Here is a 12,461-nt window from a genome sequence, read left to right on the forward strand (position 1 = left end):
ACCAACCATGTTACAGCTAGAAGGATCCTTACAAATCCAACAGTCCAGCTGTTCATTTGATGCGTAAGAAAACAGACCAAGAGAAGTTAAAAAAGATGCCCAAGGCCAAACAGCTGGTTCAGGGAGAGCCAGGGGCACTGCACACCTACCAATTTCTGTCTGGGGCTCTTCCCCAGTACCAGACAAGTTCCCGATCCAAATTCCAAAACCAGAACCAATCTGCTGACCTACAAACTAAACCCACTTAATAACTGAAAAAATAAAAAAATAAAAAAAATTAAAAAACAACTGAAAAAATATTTTGGAAATCTATTAAAACTATAGCTAAATCCATGTTTTCTTAACTACTAAACATATTTCATTTGGAAGAGGTCATGGATTTGAAACCAAAAAATATTTAAAGGCTTATTTTATATCATGTATATTTTAAAAGCATCAAGCAGAAACATCTCAAACTGAAGAGCCTAGTTTAAACCAAGTCTCTGCTATCTAGAACTCAATCTAAAAATCAAGATTGATCAATGCAGCAGAACTGCAAATTGACAAACAGGCACTGTAGAGAAGGGATACCCTTCTGTGGAATCAGCAGTTCTGGACTCTCTTAGATGTTTCTTTAAACACAGTTCATCAGAAGTGTACTTTCTTTTCTTTTCTCTTTTTTTTAAAGAAGTACAAGCCTATCTCAAAGGTGGAGATCAAGTTCCTAAGCAGATTGGAAAGTTTCCTCTAGCTTTGCTTAGGAAAGAGGTGGATGCCCACACTCAAATGACAGGTTTGTCAACCTGAAGAAAGGGCAGTGGTTGGTTTTTAGTAAGTCAAAAGTCAAGTTTCTATGAAGCTGGTCCTTTTGAATCAGGCCTCTTGCAATCAATCACTTCCCCATGACCCCAGATAATATAGTGACACAATCTAGTTCCAGACCCTCTCCAAATAAAGCTTTGTGACTTAAAGGTCTGATAAAGGGGAGAAGCTGGAGTCGGTTGTGAAGATTGGGCACTGATTCCAGGCTTTATGGATGACTAAGCCCGATGCTGCCCGAAACTCAAAGAGAAGTGATGCCAAGTAAGCTGGGCCACCAAGGGAAGGCCTGGGATGGTGAGGATGCCCAGAAGACGCAGTCACCCCTGCAGGGAAGGCATCTCACCTCGGAAGCAGGCCAACATGCACTGCAAGTAGGCATGCCTCACTGCAGAGGTGGAGGTCTTAAGGCTGAAGGCTTTCTTAAACCATTCGGTGAGCTTCTTGGGCACTTCTGTGGTAAACCGGTTACACCAGAGAGCCAGGACAGAGACGGCATGCACCAAGGTGCCTTCGTGAACTAAGGCAAGAAGTAGAAGTCTGGTCAGTTCAGCATCTCAGGCCCACGTCCAATTGCTGCCAGCAGAGCCCCATAGCAAGCAGGAGTACAAGGGGGAAGAAGCAGTAATGCTTCAGGGGAGTTTTGCTGTGAGAAGGGGTTCATGGCTGCTCTGAATGTGAAAATGAGTTGGAGCAGGTCTAAACTGCATCCTCCCCATGCTGCACAGTTACCTTCTTGCTGGAGGAATGGGATGAACAGCTCAGTCACAGTCCCATTCAAGACTTGACTAGAAGGCCCAGACACCACATGATGACTGACACTCCCGATCCCTGGAAGGCAGGGGATTTCCTGCTCAGCACAAAATCACAAACACGAGATTCTTCTTGCCGAGGCCCACTTCCCTAGCAGCCATGCCTCTCCTCTGGCCATCAGTGTCTTTTCCTCAATCCGTCCTCAAGATGATCCTGACTTTTATAAAAACCAGGCCTCCCGCTGGACTCAAACAAGTCCCACCTGCCCACAGATAGGCAGCAGAGTCCTAGGAGCCATGCTGGGCTGTCTATCAAGAGTCCAAATCCAATGAAGGACCTGTCTTACCTAACAGTTACGTTACACCTCATCTACTTCTTCACTTACCGCTACCCCCAGGAGAGATTCTATACCTGAGAGGACGCTGATCTTCTGGGCTACAATAGTCAGTTTTCCCTCCGAGCCTGAGAGGAGAGATGGTAAAGATACAAAATTCATATCTACCACATTTACCAAGGGGGTGATGATTAATCATGTGTGTGACACCAAGACACAGTTTCTGATTCCAGAAGTAGCCTTTCTTTAATGAAGCTGGATTTAAAATAACATTCACTAGATTTTTTTCTGACTAAAACAGCAGTAAATTCTTACAGAAAATCTGAGAAACAAAAAACATAAAAATATTTAAAAATCACCCACGTGCCCACTACCCAAAGACACTATGAACAATTTGATGTATTTCCCTCTAGCTTTTCCCTTCATACATACAATAACGTCCACACTTAAATTAAAAACAAAACAAAACAAAACCCTGAGATCACCCCTGTCTTCACTGCCCAGCACATGCTTCTGTTCACTTCACATGTCCACATCCTAATGCAAGTGTTCCCTTGGCCACACGGCTTCAACACACACAGACTTGGAGCCCCGAGTCCCAGGCAGGTCCCGGCACCCACACCTCAGTCATCCCCATAGCCAGGAAGGCTTACTCACCGCCAAGGATAGCAAACAGGTGCCTGGTCAGGGCTTCTGTCGCCGAAGAGTCACTGCACTGGCGGGCCAGGTTCCGCAGCGCCAACACGGCTTCATCCATCAGGCGGGGACTGTTGGACTTCAGCTGACCTGGACACAGAGAGCTGCAGCTCAGAAGCTGCCGAGAACTGAGCATCCAGGCTTTCATTTCTGTCTTTTCCACGTTCCCCATTCTCCCACCCCAGCAAAGTGTTCTTATAAGGATCTCGAGAAACTGTGCAAATGTAGTTTCTTTCTAAACTGAGCTATCCCCTGCCCTTTTTCCTAAAATAATTAGGAAAATACAACCAAAACCCAAGGTGCCACTCTAGGAGCTGGAGAGGGGTCACAGTACTCACTAGCCAGTCCTTTCACAATGTCCAAGGCATACTGGCTGAGATCCAGAGTCACTGATGCCAGCAGACTGGAAATAGCTAAGGAGGACAGAAAGTACACAACATGTCTGTCTCAGATATAAATGCCCATTTCTGCCCTACACTCCTATGCTGTAAGGCCTGCTGTCTGGTCACAAAGAACCCAGACCCCTCTTTATCTCCATATGGTCATGTGAATGAATGGTCACACCTTTGTTCCTACAGTTTCTTTCTTTTTTTTTTTTTAAGGTTTTATTTATTCATGAGAGACACAGAGAGAAAGAGAGAAAGAGAGAGAGACAGAGAGACAGAGAGACAGAGACACAGGCAGAGGGAGAAACAGAAACAGGCTCCATGCAGGGAGCCTGATGTAGGACTCGATCCTGGGACTCCAGAATCACGCCCTGGACTGCAGGCAGCACTAAATCGCTGAGCCACCTGGGCTGCCCATTCCTACAGTTTCAAGTGCCACCTCCACACCAAGTTCAAATTGTGTAGAGCAGAGGTTCTTAACCTGGTTTCCAGAAAGTTCTTGGATCTCTAAAATTGTTTGCAGTATATACTTTTGTGCATCCTTTTAGCAAAAGGGCCCATGACTTTCAACATATTCTCAAAAGGGTCCCTGATCTCTCTCCCAAGGTCCCAATGAGGAACAAAGTGAATACATACTTCACCCCACCCACACCACTTCTGCTGCCAAGTATCAGAGAAGCAGCTCATCAGTCAACGCATCTCCCTTCCACCAACCTGTCTGGCAGTGACCTACTTTCAATAACATTCTCTGGACTCCTAAGTAAGGACTTCTGTATGGTAGGCAGTATCAGATCCTTAAATTCCGAGTGGGACATGTATCGGAGCAGAGGGGCACAGTTATCCTACAAAGAGAAAGGAGTCAGGCATCCAGACCTCATGGGAACAAAGAATAAAGGATAGCTTTGAAGCAGAATTTAAATTGGATTTAGCTTGTCCAGCTAAGGTCCACTTCTCACTCACCAACAGATATTTCGGAGGCTTTACTTTGCTCATCAGGATGTTCTTCATATAAAAATCCAGCAGGGCACTCTAGAGAATACAAAGACTATTTAGACCAACATTCTGAGCATCTCATCGCTGGCCTAAAAGATCCTTTTTGTGGGAGTGCCTCTGAAAATTACAAATCAGTAAAAAATAAATAAAATACATACATACAGAAACAAAATACAAATCAATGCCCAAATTTCAGTGTCACACACAGAGGGCCCACTGATCATGCCACTCATCATTTTAAAACCTTCCACAGCTTTCCAGAGCTGCTTGGATTCAGTCCAAAGTCCTTGGCCTGGCTGCCAGGCTGCCTCTCACATCTCTCCAGCCCCAATCGCCTCCCCTGCCTAGCTTCTCATGGGCTGCTTTCTCTGCCCAAAATACCCCTCCTCACATACTGACCTTGCTAATACTATTCACCTTTTAAGTTCCTTCATAAGAGCTATGCCCCCAACACATGGCCTCTGTCAGGTCCCCCAATACACAGTATTACTGCTTCCTGCCCTTTTTCTTTGTAGCACTTATCACATTTGTAATTAGATGACTATCTGTCTGATGGCAGACTCCTCATATGCAACTCCCCGAGGGCAGGGATCACAGCTCCCTGGATCCCTGCTGCAACCCAAACAGCTAGCATAGTGCTTGGCACACGGCAGCTGCTCAGCTGCAGGAGAATAAATCACTGCATGAACAGGCAAATTATCATCCCAATAATTGCCAGGATTCTCCCCAAGCCAGAGCTGGAGGGAAAACTTTCTGGCTCCAAAAACTTCAGATATCATGGAGAAAAGGCCAGGGTTTCATATGAGAAAACCAATGAGCTCCAGATGAGGACAGGAGCTGGGGCCACCAGAGCAAAGCAAGCTCCCCCTCTTTGCCCCCAGCAAGTCCACCTGCCTTGTATCTGTTGACCACATCCATCTCCTTGTGGCTCGTGCAGAACTGCACCAGCAGCCCCAGCATGCCTGCATAGTTCTGGTTGGGTTCTAGGCTGAGAATGGCTGACAAGTACTGTTCCACCAGTCCAGGGTTCTGAAGAGGAAAGTATAAAACAGGTGTTATTATCACATGGCAGCGGGGGTGGCACAAAAGAAGCGATGCCCACCACCCTCTATGCCTCCTGTCACCTCTTTCCACAGCTTGCTGAGCTTCTTCACAGCACCATCCACGGCGTGCCTGTGGGAGCCACCCAGCACCTCCACCAGGAGCAGGCACTGCACCTCCACCTGTCAGGACAGGGAGAGGCTCGAGTCAGGACATGAAATGCAAATGGAGGTCCCGTGGCCCTCACAAGGGAGAAAAAGATACCACAAAATAAAACACACAAATGAATATATAATTCCAGTGAAGTAAGTGCCATTCAGGAAAAGGATACGCACCCTGTTTCATACCTGCCTTAACTCTTCCTTTATTAATTCCACAAATACTTGCTGAATATTGACTAAATGGCAGGCACTACACTAGGCACTTGAAATATAGAAGTGAAGGGATCCAATAGGATGATCCTAGCCTGTGTGGAGAGATCACTATTCGATCCAGAGTGAAACACATCATCGGTGCTCAATTTAAAAATCCTAGAGATGGGCAGCCCGGGTGGCTCAGCGGTTTAGCAACGCCTTCAGGCCAGGGCCTGATCCTGGAGACCCGGGATCGAGTCCCATGTCGAGTTCTCTGCATGTAGCCTGCTTCTCCCTCTGCCTGTGTCTCTACCTCCCTCTCTCTCTCTCTCTCTGTGTCTCTCATGAATAAATAAATAAAATCTTAAAAAAAAAAAATCCTAGAGACTTTCTATATCACAAACACCCACGGTGACTGGCGAGCAATGTGACTGGCCACCCTGAGACAAAGGGTATGCTTAGGAAGTCTGCTGTGCTCCATTTGCATGTATACAAAATGATACATGTACAAGTTTTTTCACTGTAGCATTGCTTACAGTAAAAAATTGTAGATAACATAAATAGTCATCAGCAGGGTACTTGTTACATATACTGCAGGACAACCACTCAGGATCATAAATCAAGAATGAGAAACTCTGGGGCACAAGGGTGGCTCAGTCGGCTGAATACCCAACTCTTGGTTTCACCTCAGGTCACAATCTCAGGGTCTTGAGATCAAGCCCCACCTTGGGTTCCACACTCAGCAGAGTCTACTTGTCCCTTTCTTTCCCCATCTGCTCCTCCCCACATGTGTGCACACTCTCTCTGTCTCACTCACAAATAAATAAGTAAATCTTACAAAAAATTCTTTAAAAAAGAGGTGTAAAGGGGCGCCTGGGTATTCAGTGGTTGAGCATCTGCCTTTGGCTGAGGTAGTGATCCCGGGGTCCTGAGATTGAGTCCTACATCAGGCTCCCTGCAGGGAACCTGCTTCTCCCTCTGGCTGTGTCTCTGCCTCTCTCTGTGTCTCTCATGAATAAATAAACTCTTTAAAAAAGAAGAAGAAGAAGGTGTAAGCTCCAAGAGGGCAAGGTCCTCTTTCTTGTTCCCAGCTTTGCCCCAGCTCCTAGAACAGGGGCCAGCACATAGAGGCCCTCAACAGATACTTGAGTAACTGAATGCATTTCAACCTATGTGTATAGTTGAAGTCAACGCTGGCAACAAGTAAAGGAAAAACCCAGATTCAAGACACAGGAAAAACAAACATGGTCTCATGCCCCTGATGTGTTTTGTACCATAAACACAACACTCCAGGGATGATCCCTGCCCCTCACTAACCCACAAGCATACTTACTTACCTGGGATAATGGCTTTAAGAGATCACTGGAGATATCTTCAATGAGGGAACCATGATAAAACATCTTACAAAGAGGCCTTGGCAGCAATGAAACCCACACTCTGAAGGGGGTCCAGTTCCAATATCTATTACCTGCCAGGTTTCAGTGTTCTTATCCTTCAGTCATCACTGATGGCCACTCCATGGTCATCCCCAGAGGCGTGCTAGGTAACCTCCCAGGGACAGGACCGTCACTGTTTCCTACTAGTAGGCTACTTCAGGAGAGGCGTTACAGTTTTCTAGTGCCACTCCTCATTCACCTGTACAGCCCTCTGTACATTTCCATGGCCCTTTCACACTTCGTCTTGAGCCCCTCTTCATAACAACTCGTGGAGGTAGATGGGGTAGGTAGCACTTTTTCCCACTTTGCAGACACGGGAAGCAGGCTCAGAAGTTACATATACAGCCAAATATAATGACTGAGAATCAGAGCCATACCTCAGGCTCCTTTTTAATGAACCGTAAGACCATTCCTCTTGCCCTCCACTAAGCACATCTAGATATTCAAAACAACCTCCTGACCTGGCCTATTGGACCATCTCTGATTAGCAGATATGTAGATAGGCAAGGCAGGGAATGTGGAAGAAGGAGGCACAGAACAAGAGGAGAGAATTAAAGGACCAAAACACATGGCAAGAATTCCATTCCATTAGCCAGTTCAACACTGAAATCCAAATACAGGGAAAGGAATGATAAACCAGGAAAAAAAAATTATTTACATTATTATATTTTCTGATTGACTTGCTGTCTTTCTTGCTCTCTTCCCTGCTCTGGCCTGTCAAGTCTTCCACATATGCCATGAAGGCAGGAATTGCCTTTCTTTTGCTCATCAGTGGACTCCCAGAACCCAGTACCATGCTTGACAGAAGCTCAACATATGTGATAACCAGATGGGTGTAATGATGTTACATGCTCAATCCACTGAAGTCACATACCTCGGGACAATTCACAGTGCTAAGTCACCCAGCACCAAGAAGAGCCATTGGCCAAAAAAGGTGCTTAAACAAGTCCTAACTCTATGCAGAGAGCCGACCGTCACTACTCCAAAGACCTAGGGAACCTACCAGTTTGTTCCAGATGTCTCCTTGCCGCTTGGCTCTTGAGGGAAAGACAATATGCACCAGTAGGCAGGTCCAGGACAGGGCCAGCAAGGCAGCAGAGCCACTACTCTTACTGTAGAGAGAGGGGAGGCAGAAGGTAAGTGCAGGGCAGCACCCTCCATCTTGAGGACAAATGCTCAACACAAGGCTCTGCCTGGTATATAGGACTCTCCCTTGACCTACAACTGGACAGAACTTGAAACTGGCTCCTGATAAGTCATCTGTAACAACTCATGACAAGGCATGCAAGCCTCATTAGCCAAACTCCCACCTCTTAGAGCTCACAACTATAGAAACAAAAAGATGGTTTCCCATATTGTGTCCAACGGGTATACGGTTCCCCTCAAAATGGCCTCACTTCCACTGGTTTCTCAACCCTGTTCCTTGGGAAAGTGGTTTGCGCACTGGGCCTGACATCCTGGCTCCTCCTATCGCAATGGGTGGACTGCTGGCGTCACTCAAAGTTTCAGAGAGGAAAGAGAGACATGCTCACACCTGCTCGGCGCAGCTCATCTGCACCAGCTTCTCCTGAACAGGACTCCAGCAAGCCCCAGTAGGCCGTACCTTTCTCTCTTACCTGGGGGCACCAGCTTTGGAGCCAATGCCTGAAGACTGCAGAGAATGCAGAAGATTCTTAGCAGTGGCTTCTGGCTGGGCCTCTGCCAACTGCTGGATGGCTGCCTGCAGGGCCCGGCGGGAGGCTGCATCTCTAAGGAAAAGAAAGAAAGGAAAAGGTGAACACTGGGGGCAGGGACAAGGTGGCTTAGGCTGAGTGCTGATCTTTCTCTGGAAGACTGGATTGTACTGTATTCCAGTGGATCACAGAGGATGGGATTAAGAAATAACTAGAGAAATCTACCTCCTTCTGGAGTTCTGGAGGCAGCTAATAAGGGCAAAGGAGCCATCAAGGCTGTGAGGGCAACACATTTATGGAACACTGACTTATGGACCTCAAAACTGGGCCAAGTGCATGCATGCCTGTTGACAGCATACAGACTCATGACGTAGCAGACACTGTTCTGGAAGCTCTACACTTACCAACTACCACCTGAGGGGTGGGTAACAGTACCACCCCCATTCTGCAGATGAGGAAAAGAGAGGCACAGGGAAGCTGAGTAACTTGCCCAGGATCCAATAGCTAAGATGTGACACAGCTCCAAAACCTGGACTCTTAACAGCTCTCCTGCACCACCTCTTTGCACAAAGGGCTGTGGGCACAGGGCCTTCAATTGAGACTCACCTGTACCGGTGCAGAGTCAAGCAGAATAATTTGCAGAGCCCTTTCACTGCTCCCTCTGGCAGATCTGAAACCAAAGATCACACACAGAGTAGTCAATACAAGCTACTTCGTGAACACCTGCTTGAGCCAGGCATTCTACCAGACATGAGCTCCTACCCATCAGACACTTCCTGTAGGTTAGAGATGGAATTCCCTGGAGGAAAAATCCACAGCAAAATCGGACTCCAGGAAAAGACTCTCGGGGGTGCCTAAGTGGCACAGCCGGTTAAGTGTCTCTTGGTTTCAGCTCAGGTAGTAATCTCAGGGTTGTGAGATCAAGCACCATGCCAGGCTCCCTACTCAGTAAAGAGTCTGCTTGTTCCTCTCTCTCTGCTCCTACCCTCACTTGCTCCCCCACGCCCTCACTCTCTCTAATAAATAAATTAAAAATTTAAAAAGGCTCTCAGGTAGATACCCATTACACGAACGAAACTAAGGTGATACAGTGGCCTCAAAAACCTAACATCTGGGCAAGTGGCACTTCTGGGGCACAAGGAGTATTCTGCTGCTTAGACCTGGGTGCTGGTTACACAGGTTTGTCTAGTTTGTGAAGACTCAGTTGGCTGTTTGCTTATGGTATGTGAACTCCTTGTGTTTCTTCTAACAAAATTTTCTAAAAATAGGACAAAATTAAAGTGCTCTGAGGGATCAGAGAAGGGCAGAGCACCTCTAACTGGAGTGGCTTCTGAAGGTTCTAAGAACATAAGTTTAGCCTAATAGATCCGTAAGCTATAGAAAAATGGCAAGAAAAAAATGTACACCCTGAGTGATGCTAACCACAGGAGCACAAGTGCAGAGGCAAGATGCATGATGGCCATCAGGACACATGAGGAGGAAGAGAAGGAAGACTTAATTAGTACTCCCAAAGTGCAAAGTGCCAGATCCTGCCCTAAGCATTGACACATGGTTCCTCACCTAATCCCTCTATGATGGGTATATGATATATGACTGAGGCACCTCAAGATGAAGAATGGAGGCCTAGGAACCCGAGCAGGCCAGCCACATGAAAAGAGATACTCTGGCTGGAACGACAGGGGTCAGTAATGGAAAACCAACCTGTGGCCATTTCTGCCTGTCAGACGCTATTCCCCTGGACTCGTGGCTACTTCAGTGACCAAGGAAAAGAGAGATGGGGACCAGAAACCGGTGTGGCCAAGGGCTAACATACACTGGGTGCTCACCAGAGCCAGGCACAGTGTTAAGTGCCATCCACACGTCTTCTCATTTACTCCTCACACTAACCCTGCGGGGGACGTACTATTGCAATCTCCATGCTCAAACCAAGGAGACAGGCTCAGACAAGTTAAGGAACTTGAACCGGGTCACACGGACTCACTTCGTTATCTACTATTCCAAATGAAGGAGAGGCCAGAATGATTATCACTGTGCAATACCTCCTCATTAGACTCAGAAAATTAGAAAATTGAGAACTAAAGATTTCATGTGGGGTAGTTAACTTTCCACCATCAACGTGCACATCAAAGGTGACTAAACATCTTACATGGGATGCCTGGGTGGCTCAGTGGCTGAGCATCTGCCTGGGGCTCCGGGCATGATCCCAGGATCGAGTCCCACATGAGGCTCCCCATAGGGAGCCTGCTTCTCCCTCTGCCTATGTCTCTGCCTCTCTTTCTCTCTGTCTCTCATGAATAAATAAAAAAAAGTTTAAATAAATAAATAGATAGATAGATAGATAGATAGATAGAATGTTTAAAAAATAAACAACTTACAAGTATTATTCACCCTGAACGGCAGAACTTCAGGGTGGCTAATGAGTAAAATCACCCTGAAAAAGTCTTGAATGGTTCATAAACTTCACCTGTGTGTCAAATGCCTTCCTCCAGAAGATGGGAAAAATGTAGTATTCAGCAGTTACATAGCAGGAGGGTCAACCACTAAGGCTTGGAAGGTGTGTACAGCCAGTAAGTACCTTGTCACATAGCAGCCTCTTCTAAGTACAACTCTGTTACGAAAGGTGACGAGAGAAACTTTTGAAGGTGCCATAAAACTCATATATTAAAGTGTTAATGCAGAGGAGACTCTCTTTGAAGCTGACAAACAGGAATGTACAAAATTTACATGCAACTTGAAAAGGCTTGGGTATGGGACGCCTGGGTGGCTCAGCAGTTTAGCGTCTGCCTTTGGCCCAGAGCGTGATTCTGGAGTCCTGGGATCAAGTCCCACATCGGGCTCCCTGCATGGAGCCTACTTTTCCCTCTGCCCCCGCCCCTCTCTCTCTGGGTCTCTCATGAATAAATAATAAATAAAATAAAATAAAATGCTTGGGTATGTAACCAGGCAAAAGTGAATCAGAAGCAGCAAATGAGCGATTGGGTGAAGCAGGCTCTTTACTAACAAGAAGTGAAAGCTGGGGGACAGGGAGACCCAACTCTACAAGGCCATGATGCTCAGACTTCAGCAAACACAGGAATCACTTAGAGGGCTTGCTGAAACACAGATGCTGGGCGCTGCCCCCATGGTTTCTAAATCTGAGTTTCTGGGATAGAGCCAAGAATCCGGATCTCAAACAAGTTCTGACGTGATGGTGATGCTGCTAGTCCAGGGACCACGCTTTGATAATCAATGCTATACAGTAAAAACACACCAAAGGTAATTCAAAAGCTAATTAGGATTTATTGGATGAAAGCAAACTAGTCTTTTTTTTTCAGTTCCAGTATAGTTAACAGTGTTATATGAAGGCAAACTAGTCTTACACATCCCAACTGAATGTAGGGATAGACCTCAGTTGCGGAACAGTCATGATAACCACATGTGCTCAGGATTTCTCAAAATGTGTTCCCCCAACCCTGAACAGGCTTTCAGGAAAAAAAAAAAAAAAAAAGAGGTTGGTTCAAGGAAAGCACTGGATTAAAAAAAGCTTAATGAAATTAGAATATCTTCCTGGAATATGCTGTGAAATCTCCCAGAGGGAAGTAGAAAATGTTGACATTTCCCAAACTTATCTGAACTTGAAATCTTTTTTTTTTTTTAAGATTTTATTTATTTATTCATAAGAGACAGAGAAAGGCAGAAACATAGGCAGAAGGAGAAACATGCTACCCCCATGTGGGACTTGATCCCAGAATTCTGGGATCATGAATCCTGGGAGCCAAAGGCAGACACTCAACCACTGAGCCACCCAAGCATCCCTGACCTTGTAATCTTTACTGGTCAATCCCCTGTTACCATCTTGCTGACTTCCATGGAACACAGCCTGGGAAAAATGGTGCCCCAAGTCATAAAGAAAATGTTTTTGCTTCTAGTAAATTACTTAAGATTCCTAGTATCTTTTAGAAATATTTCCAATCAAAATGGTGAAAACTGTAAAAAAAACCTTTGGTACCTAAATGGAT

General features: G+C 46.0%; 1 protein-coding gene across 1 annotated transcript in view; it reads right to left on the reverse strand.

Annotated features, from left to right (window-relative positions):
* Positions 1 to 12,461, reverse strand: part of GCN1 (GCN1 activator of EIF2AK4) — a 59,312-nt gene that overhangs the window by 40,797 nt on the left and 6,054 nt on the right. The window contains exons 3-14 of the mRNA XM_038575295.1: positions 9,070 to 9,133; positions 8,407 to 8,538; positions 7,794 to 7,902; positions 5,085 to 5,183; positions 4,855 to 4,989; positions 3,928 to 3,996; positions 3,701 to 3,809; positions 2,920 to 2,994; positions 2,543 to 2,671; positions 1,963 to 2,013; positions 1,531 to 1,629; positions 1,145 to 1,318 (exon numbers count right to left, since the gene is read on the reverse strand). Of these exons, the coding sequence (XP_038431223.1) occupies positions 1,145 to 1,318; positions 1,531 to 1,629; positions 1,963 to 2,013; positions 2,543 to 2,671; positions 2,920 to 2,994; positions 3,701 to 3,809; positions 3,928 to 3,996; positions 4,855 to 4,989; positions 5,085 to 5,183; positions 7,794 to 7,902; positions 8,407 to 8,538; positions 9,070 to 9,133 (1,245 nt within the window). The remainder of the gene's footprint in view (positions 1 to 1,144; positions 1,319 to 1,530; positions 1,630 to 1,962; positions 2,014 to 2,542; positions 2,672 to 2,919; positions 2,995 to 3,700; positions 3,810 to 3,927; positions 3,997 to 4,854; positions 4,990 to 5,084; positions 5,184 to 7,793; positions 7,903 to 8,406; positions 8,539 to 9,069; positions 9,134 to 12,461) is intronic.

The sequence above is a fragment of the Canis lupus genome, chromosome 26 (assembly GCF_011100685.1).
Source record: "Canis lupus familiaris isolate Mischka breed German Shepherd chromosome 26, alternate assembly UU_Cfam_GSD_1.0, whole genome shotgun sequence".
NCBI lineage: Eukaryota > Metazoa > Chordata > Mammalia > Carnivora > Canidae > Canis > Canis lupus.